Source organism: Bombus pyrosoma, linkage group LG6, assembly GCF_014825855.1.
Source record: "Bombus pyrosoma isolate SC7728 linkage group LG6, ASM1482585v1, whole genome shotgun sequence".
Taxonomy (NCBI): Eukaryota; Metazoa; Arthropoda; class Insecta; order Hymenoptera; family Apidae; genus Bombus; species Bombus pyrosoma.
The window spans coordinates 14,902,550-14,912,453 of record NC_057775.1 but is presented as its reverse complement, the minus strand read 5'-3'; the positions used below and the strand labels follow the sequence as shown (position 1 = coordinate 14,912,453).

General features: G+C 27.1%; 2 protein-coding genes across 5 annotated transcripts in view; one reads left to right on the top strand and one right to left on the bottom strand.

Moving 5' to 3' along the window:
• The window catches only part of LOC122568718 (1-acylglycerol-3-phosphate O-acyltransferase Pnpla3), a 16,432-nt gene extending 11,128 nt beyond the window's left edge, over positions 1 to 5,304 (bottom strand). For 2 of the 4 annotated variants that reach the window (XR_006317184.1, XR_006317183.1), the window contains exon 1: positions 4,944 to 5,304. Coding sequence is in view for 2 of the 4 variants with exons in the window: in XM_043728798.1 (XP_043584733.1) it covers positions 4,944 to 5,103 (160 nt within the window). In the remaining 2 variants the exon portion in view is untranslated. The remainder of the gene's footprint in view (positions 1 to 4,943) is intronic. The other 2 variants (XM_043728798.1, XM_043728799.1) reach the window with 2 other exon arrangements.
• Positions 5,305 to 6,255: 951 nt separating this feature from the next.
• On the top strand, positions 6,256 to 9,666 carry LOC122568719 (ankyrin repeat and LEM domain-containing protein 2 homolog). The gene is made up of 10 exons (XM_043728800.1): positions 6,256 to 7,131; positions 7,228 to 7,559; positions 7,653 to 7,961; positions 8,089 to 8,241; positions 8,308 to 8,534; positions 8,616 to 8,763; positions 8,836 to 8,971; positions 9,061 to 9,166; positions 9,278 to 9,406; positions 9,551 to 9,666. Exons 1-10 carry the CDS (start codon positions 7,005 to 7,007, stop codon positions 9,597 to 9,599), a joined length of 1,716 nt encoding a protein of 571 aa, XP_043584735.1. The 5' UTR covers positions 6,256 to 7,004; the 3' UTR covers positions 9,600 to 9,666.
• The last annotated feature ends 238 nt before the right edge of the window (positions 9,667 to 9,904 follow it).

The window sequence follows — 9,904 nt, the reverse complement described above, 5'->3', positions numbered from 1 at the left end:
AAAAAAAAAAAAAAAAAAATATTCTGAAGTTAAAAACATCAAGGCAGGGGTTCTGCAAGGAAGCGTCCTAGGACTAATACTATACACATTATACACGGCCAACATACCAACAACTACCAATAGCAAAATACTGACATTCGCGGACGATACAGCTGTACTAGTCAGGCACACTAACCCAGAAACAGCAGTCACATTACTACAAGAACACATGACAAAAATACAAAAGTGGCTGAAAGTTAAACAAATAAAAGCAAACCCCAACAAATGCCACCATATTACATTCACATTGCGAAAACAGACGCCATCAAACATTCTACTGAACGGCACGCACATAACACAAACAAGACAAGTCAAATACCTAGGGCTCCACATAGATACACAACTCACATGGAAACAGCATATTAAATCAATAATAGACAAAATACAGACAACAAGAAGACAAATGCATTGGCTAACAAGTCGAAAATCCAAACTAAGCATAGAAAATAAACTAAAAATATACAAAACAATTATAAAACCAATCTGGACATACAGAATACCACTATGGGGGACAGCAGCAAAGAGCCATATAAACAAAATAGAGACATTACAAGCAAAAATTCTTAGAATAGTAAACGCCCCATGGTACGTTAGAAACGAGGACATTCGGAAGGACTTGAAAATACTAACGGTCAAGGAGGAGATTACCAGATGCGCGGAAAGGTACAGCGAAGGAATAGCAACACACCCGAACCGGCTGGCTGCGAAAACGATCAACGCATCAAACATAGAAAGAAGACTGAAAAGGAAACACCCAGCGGATCTCACAAAGGATATAACCTAACAAACGCGAAGATGGTACCCCGCTGGGGGTAACCATCCACATGCTATGTATTTACAAGATATGTCCCACTGGACAAATTGTAAAATGGAAATCAAACAATAAAAAAGAAAAATATAGAATTTCACGAATACATAATGAAATTATCACCCAATGAAGACATGAACTATTCACTCTGGAAAGCTACCAAAAAGGAAGCATCTACATGATAAATATTCAAAATACTGCTAAAAAAACAATTTACCAAATGTTCTTCTTGAATAAATTGTAAAGTGCATTAAAGTTATGGAATGATAGAAAGGAAAACGATTTATTACACGATTATAAAACCTACCTTCTTGCAATACTAAAAAATACCCTCTGGCAATGCTGGATAGGGTCCTTAAGTACCCCTATACGAAGAAAAACAAATTCTTTAAGCTGCTGATCCACAATATAAAACTTGGAGCGATTTCTTACTACAAACTATCTGGTTAAAATCTCTAACATCGTAACATGAAAGAGAGATTGTGAGAGAGATCATAATATAAAAGATAATTCGGTATTTTATAACATAAATATAATTTTGCGTGATTAATGAAAATAGATGCAGCCGCATCAATTTCACGAATTCCGTGGATTAACATTATCTTGTAAAAGAGAGTGGTCAATTCTTATGTATTCATATATATAGCCTTATCTTTTATCGTATGAATTGGCATTGCCTTTCTACAAAAACAAACATTCCTTTGTTTGCTTAACATGTTGCATGCATAGAAGGAAATAGTTTATTTTCTGATTAGAACACTTAAATCACGACACTTTGATAATTGGCATTTTTAATGAGAGGAACTACAATAATCTTTTTAAATAAAAGATGTTATTCTTTAAAGAAAAACATTCTTTATTCGTTTTAGAATAAATGTCTTGATGTTTCTTCATAAAAAATTTATCGAGATATATTATCGACATATCGATTATCTCAGCATAAAAAAGAACAAGAATAATAGGTCATTGTTTTTTTAAACTTCGACGCAGTTTTAGATTACCAGCCGCGTTCAATCCTCATATCAAATTACTGGTCTGTATTTGCTGATATTAATTAGACTTTAACCATTTTTTTCGCGATAACAAAAATCCTGAATAATGGAAATAATTGATATTATCGAGCTGTTTGCATACCACGCGTTTATATTTCTTACAGTTAATTTAAAAATGTCCATTTTTTTTCTAAATATGAATGATATATTACAGTTTATATAACAAATATAGTAAATATGCATCTTTCGATTTATAAAGACATGTTACAGTTTACATAACACGTGCAACAAATATGCATCTTAAAGTATGTAGTTATATAAGTTGAATGGATGTACTAATTTTTTTCAATAATAACCTTAATACATAAATACTTAGGTACAATTACATATTATTAGACTATGGATATTTATGCAAATTCATATTTTATGAATATCGTACAAAAATGGGACTGAAGTACATAGTTGTTTTTCTTAATAAAGATTATAATAAGTACTACGTTTTGCATATTTTCGTATATTCTATGCATTGTCACGCCTCCAAATTTTCCATAGATGAATAAAACTCCACATTACATATTCATATAAAAATATTGAAAAAGTAGTATACCTATTACAAATAGTACAGAATTACAATCATTTCTTAATTTACTCTATAGCTATACTCTTCTAGGTATACGAATCAATATTTCATTATTTCTCTGTATCTGAAGTGTTAAATATGTATTATGCACTAGCTGTCGAACATGTTTCGTTTTCAGGATATGTATGTATATTGTTTTAAATGCTTCATAGCTGCATCACTTATCGCTTATTACAAACGTATTGATATATATTTAATATACATGTTATGTAGTAGTTGCATTAATCTGGAAACGACATTAAATGTGTCTTTTCGGTAGGATAACATTGTGAAAACGTTTACGTCATAGATTATGCACATGATTATAGAATGCTGTCACGCACAAGTATCAGTAATAAAATTATCATACATTAAAATCACGAGCATATATATATATAAATTGTGATTGACTTAATTAATATTTTCAATATGATCGAGTTATTTAATACTGATTCTTTAAATACATATGAATGAACATTAAATATTACTTTAATTAAAAATAATATATTGCAGTCAAAATAATATTTAATGCTATATTGGGAAAATCCAAAATATGAATAAATAATTTTTTCTAAAATGTTGGATTCATTTGTTAAAGAAGCACATTAACAATGGAATTTGATAAGACTGATTGTTACATACATAGCAATAGTATACAATAATATTGTAACATACATATTTGAATCATCGTTTCGAAACAATAGGAAAATACCATCTATCTTTTTGCGATTTAATATTAACTTATTAATATCGAGACTGATTTGTATATGTATAAGTATGTCTTTAATCTGTTATCGCTATATGTATTTAATAATTCTATATAGAGTTATACGGAAGTAATGACGCCAAAAAGATATCAGGCGATATTGTTAATTTGGTAAATAAATATGATGTACATTGAAGAAAATGAAATTTAATCAAATAACTGATATATTTTTGAAATTAAAGATGTAAACATATAAGACGTAAACTATATAATATGTGTGTGAACCAAATTAATCTTTCTCCATTTTAACATTGGATATTTCATACAAATCTTTCGTGCATATATATTAGCATTTTATGTATATTACGTATATGTCATAAGACGTATATATGCTTAATGTAAAACATATTTGTACCCGTGTCGTCTATGAAAAATATTCCACGTAATAGATACTTATTACAAAACATTTCCAAAGGATATATAAAATTATAATACATTTTATTCGTACCATGTTTGTTGTTCTTATTATTTAAGATGTTTTAAGAACTATGTAATACTAATCGTAAATATTTAACTATGAGTTATCAGTTATTTATTATTATTACGAAATGTTATGTATTATGGAAGCATCGAATTTCTAGTTGGCCATGGTACTGTACTACAAGATAGGATGTAAACACAACAGTAAATTTATAAGCGGATATATGTATACGAAAGGATTAAGAAATATTCTGTGCGTTTACATATTTATTCCCCATTTATATTTAAAATCACCAGAGAGTACTTTTTAACAACATTTATATAGTTTTTCAAACGATTATTTTCAAATTTTTTGAATATATAGAAATTTATTGCAATGTTTTGATTAAAAGATTAAATGAAATTACTTTTATATTCTAGCTTAAAAATATTTGATAAAATATTTTACCATTGTGAGATTTACTAAAATAAAAAATACTTTTCTTTCACACAAAGTGATAAGTTTTTATTACAATAAAAAATTTTCAGTAATGCGCAATAACTAATGCCAATATGTCTGTTATAATTGCTTCCATTATATTATATATTTATTCTCAGGCTTACTACAAAGAAAAACATTTGATAAGTGTTCTTGTTACTACTTCCAATTTGCTTATTCTATGCTTGACCTAATTATGAGATTCATTTCCAGCATTACCAAGTTCAGACAGCTTCTATCAATAATTTTGAAATTTTATAAACAATAGGAAATGTAATATAGAGACAAGTAAAAGTAAAATAAATTATATTTAGCTATATATAGTGAAATAGGCATTTTGAAATTTTAAAATATAATTACAATAATTACATTTTATATATTTTATATCATTTATTCACATAAGCAAAAAGAAAATCATTTATATGGGCTATATAACAAATTAGTAATGGTGCTTGAAAAATGTTAAAATGTATAATCGTTATTTAAGATTTATTTAAGAAATATAAAAACTGATAAAAGTCAATTTTGGCAGCTATATTTTTTTACATTAACAGCACATAAACATGGCCTTAAGTATATATTAAGTTGCAACATTGTCATATTTTATATTAAAAGAGTAAGTAAAGATATTTACGGTTTAATTACAGCGTGAAATCACCGGAGCCACCGGGACAATTTGTTTAACATGCGCGCAATGGATACAAAACGTAAGATCGTGTAATATCAGAGAGTCAATAAATCGAAACATAACATTGAAAAAAACTAATTATTTAAGATAATATATATCTGGTAGATATATATAAACAAAGGAGTTCACTTACCGAGGGGCAAGTCACAAAGAAGACAACAAGCAGCGATAGCACCAGCCGATGCACCACTAATCTTATCCAAAAGTAAATGTGGAGCGTATTTCTTAAAGCACACTGCTACACCAACATGGTAAATACCAAGGAAACCGCAACCAGCAAACGATAAATTCATTTCGGAATTCTCTTATACTTTATGTCGTTTATTGTTAATTCGTTTAGATCGATTGTCAAGAATAATCATATGATAAATAAAAAATACTGATTCCCTTTCTTCGGCACTATGAACATCGCACATAAAGAAAGACAGTATGAACGACGTACTTCGCACGACGTCCACGTTTCAACTATTAGTAGTCCTTTGCAGCAGCAACAATAGTCTCCCGAAACTCTTGAGTCTAATCTTGAATACGATTGAAAAAAAAAATACATGATGTTACAAACAGCCAGAGAGATAATACACATTTGATGACGTACGGTTTGTAAATACTTGCCAAGTTCCTGATTGGTCGATTTTAATCACATCCCAATGGTGTGGTGATAGCTCCGCCCACTCAGCGTTCTTAAACTCATTCAATGCGTAATACATATTTCTACAGGTGCACGTGTTTTCCCAACAATATGACTGCCTTAAAATGCGTTCATGCTTCATTTAATAAATAATGTTTGACAAATCGTATTATGATTATTTAATGTAAGTAAAATTTGCTAAAATGACAATTAATGTCCTTTTTTATATAAAACATTCTTTCTCCTCATATATTTTTTTAAATATTGCATTTATGTCAAGCAATTATTAGCAATTTTTCGATTTTTACGTATAAATATAGAATTTGATTGACAAAAATAGAATCTTTATTTGTATTAATCTAATAAATATAACAAATAATTGATCTGAATAAAGTCTATGGTATAAGAGAATATTATATTTATTATAAGAATATTATAATAATATAACAATACTAATTTTAATATATAGATATGATAATATAAGAATTATTATAATATGAGAGAATATATTGGGTTGGTAACTAAGTAATTGCTGATTTTGTCAATACCACCTAATGGCAAAATCTGCAATCACTTAGTTGCCAACCCAATATTTCTTATTAATAGTTAAATGACTTATGGAATTTTATGTTATGAAACTGTACAATCATAATCAGATACCTCCTAGTTTGTTTTGGTAATCAATGAAAAATATGGATTTGAAAATGATTATTATCAAAGAGGAAATTTCTCTCATGAATGCTATTAATCAATGTATGTATTAAACAAATGGTGTTAATAGATTTATATTTAAGTAAATTTTAGTATTATTTAAAAATAAATAGTCAAAATATTACAAATAAAAATTTATTTTATCTTGTACTACTAAACATAATCAGCTTATATGATTTGATCTAATTGGTCAACTATTTAGACTTTATCTAGGATTGGTTCGTTTTGTAAATAACAGTTGATTATGAATTGATACGGTTTTTAAGCATTTTCTATTTTGCTTAAGAAAGTTATACTTTATATTATGAATTATATTGATTTCATAAATATAGCATTTTTAATGTAAACGCTTCTTAAATTACGGCTTAATTGTATATTATCTTGAAAATTAAGTTTAACCTTGAATTTACTTGGCATACCATATATGTTTCCTATTTTGTTTCTTGAAAATTTATGTTTAATAAAAAATGCTTGGTGTATTTTATCATAACTTTGTATATATTAAATGGAATACTTTATAAAAATAAATTTCAAAATTAGTACTGATTATTTGATATTTAAAAACCATATAAATTTTAACTAACTGTTAAAAATTATAACAAAGATTTTTAAACAAACTGCGTATTACAAAGGAAGAAGACATTAATAGTATATGAAATTTTCCGATTAGAAAAAAAAGAGAGAAGAGAAAAGACAAAAGATATTGCATACCGAATTATAAATATCACATTAAATTTAAGCAGTTCCAGTTTCAGTGTATGTTTTTTGACATTTTCGTATGTGAGATATAACGATATAACCAACAAATGACTATATGACTTAAAATAATTTAAGAGAAAAATAAAGTTGAATACAATGGATGAAAACGTACAAACATTACATGGGATTCATGGAAATTCCAATGTATCAAATGAAATAATTTATCATGCAGTATATATACCTGAAGAAAACATTGATTCTTCAATAGAGAACAGTATTAAAGGTAAATATATAAAAATAAAGAGTTATTTTGTTATTTTTGTATAATATTGCAACTATTATTTGAATGAAGTAAATAATTCACATTTAATTATTATAGAAAATATTCGAGTTTATCAAGACAAAGCAGAAGCTTTAAAAATAATTAAAGAATTTAAAACTGGTCGTCTGAAATCATTTAAAAAACGATCAGAAGCTGAAGAGTATGCTCAAACTGGCTTTGAAAAATCACATTATGTGAATAGTACCTTAATAAGTGCAACTGTACCTGTAGTAGAAGAAAAATCAAATAATTTTAAAGCTCCACGATCTCAAGATCTGATATGTTTTAAAAAATTAATTAAAGATGGAGATTTATATGCTGTAAAAACTACAGTATGGGGAAATCCGCGATACTTAATTGGTAGTGGAGATACACCTGCAATTCTGCAAGTAAGTTTATAATTTATAATCATGTTTAAGAAAGATATAAATTATCTAATATGCATATATTATGCTATATTTTTTCATTATTACTTATTATAGGAAGGATGCCGTTATAATGCATTACATATTGCAGTTAGGGCAGACAGACCTGATATGTGTGAGTTAATATTAAACACTGTTGGAAACACAGACTTCATAAAGTTACTTTATGGTGATGAATGCAAGAGTTATGTGGATCGTGCACAAATTATGTTAGATTTATATTTAAACACACCTGACAAGGGATTAAATGAAACTCCATTACACTTTGCAGTCAAATTTGGTTTAAAAAATGTAGTTCGAATTCTTGTTTCATATCCATGTTGTATAAAGACATTACCAAATAAATATAAACAACTACCAATAGATGTACGTAATAAAATATTTAAAACTTTTCTATTATTGCCTTTAATTTATAATCTTTTATTATTTTGTACATATTTTTGTAATTACCACTCTATAATATATCTTAACTTAGTTTGTATTAATATTACAGATAATTTGTACTAGAACGTGTCAAGAAGATGAAGGATTAAAAAAAGAAATACGTTTGCTATTAGAAGATCAGTATTATGTACCTGTATTAAGATCAGATGATAATACATTACAACCTGTGATTGGGGAACCTTTTTCTCCTACTAATCTTTTGGTATGTTACAATATTTCAATTTATATTGTATATCTATAATATTTTATGTGGATAATATTTTTGTAGACTTTAAATACCGATCCAATTAGTCCACGTTTAGAAGTACGTGCGTTTGCTGGACCAATGACAAAATCTCGGGCATTAGAATTTAGAAAAAAGTGGAAAACGCCACCCCGTCTTCGTATGACTCCTATTAAAAAAACTGATGATGAATCTAATGATATAGATAGCCCCACTAATAATTTAGCTTTAAGATTACAAGATGCAGAAAAGGGACTTGAACGAGTTGGAAGGTATATTTCATAGTAAATTTTAAGATGTATCATAATTATTAAAGATTAAAGAAGAGAATGGCAATCCAATTTAATTTTTAGAGACTTGGCAGAAGAGTACCAAGTATCGTGGAAGGAATATTGGCTATTTTTAAACGATTTTGCAGATTTTCGTACTAAGGAGGGTTTAATAAAACTTGAAAAATATTTAGAACATAAATTTCAGAATCAGTTACTTCACCATAACCAGGTACAACAAATATTCATTGAATTTTTAACATCCATTAAAAATTATTATACTTCTTACATAATTTTTTCACAGACATCAAATGAGAACCTAATTAATTCAAATGAAAATTCACAAACGAAATCGCAAATTGATGAAATAGATTACTTATGTAATAAATTACAATCATGGTCATTGCTTACATCAAATGGTGAAGAACAAAATAATGTAGGTAAGTCTAGAATGCTTTATAATCAAAATTTACATTAAAGTATGCAACAAAAAGTATCTATAAATATGACGTTTTATTTTTTTTTTTAGACGAACTAGAATTTTTTACACCGCCATCATCACCAAAATTAACGGTAGATAATTCAGATGATGAAATGCAAAATGCAGAAGAAGGTCATGGGACATTTCTGGAAGGGTAAAATATCACATGAAAATAAATTTTTCTTTTTTTAGCAAAATAACTATTTTTATATAAACACATTATAATTGCTATACATATATATTTCCGTTATTTATTATTTTATAGTCCAGTGCCAACAAAGTTAGATCATGCTGTTTATAATGCAGTATCAACATCACTTAATTCCATTACATATCCAAACATATATCGTTGGCAACATGACATGCAACTTGCTATGAAGCGTGATTTACATAGGTATCGATCTTTTATCTTTCTATACTTGTAAGAAGTAACTAATATTATATTTTTTACAATAATATAATACAAATTATAATTTGTTATTTTTCTAATTACATAGATATTAGTTATTAATACAATCTAATTTGTTGTTATTTCCAGAAAAAATAGCATAAAGGGAATTAGAAGAAAATTGATTATGAATTTTTAAATGTGTGAGATATCAAGATGTTAAACAATGTAAAAACTAAAACTATAAAAAATTTTTATATTACGCACAATAAGAGTTATTTGTTAAATAACATTAATATACTTCAAAACTTATTTTAAGTGTATTAAAAAGCGATATATTTTCATAAAATTTTATATATGATTAAAATAATTTATGAAAATTTGATATATTGTTTTGTAAACTACCATTTATCGTTAAATTTATATATGTAAGGGCGTTATTATTTATATCTTTATATATAACAACATTAGTAATTACGTTACACATTTAATTTTTTAAATTTA

Excerpts from the sequence above, each read along its gene's own strand:
- LOC122568719 (XM_043728800.1), top strand. The coding sequence starts at position 7,005 with ATGGATGAAAACGTACAAACATTACATGGGATTCATGGAAATTCCAAT. Across the intron at positions 7,560-7,652 it reads ATACACCTGCAATTCTGCAA|GAAGGATGCCGTTATAATGC; the intron begins GTAAGTTTATAA and ends TACTTATTATAG. Across the intron at positions 9,167-9,277 it reads CATGGGACATTTCTGGAAGG|TCCAGTGCCAACAAAGTTAG; the intron begins GTAAAATATCAC and ends ATTATTTTATAG.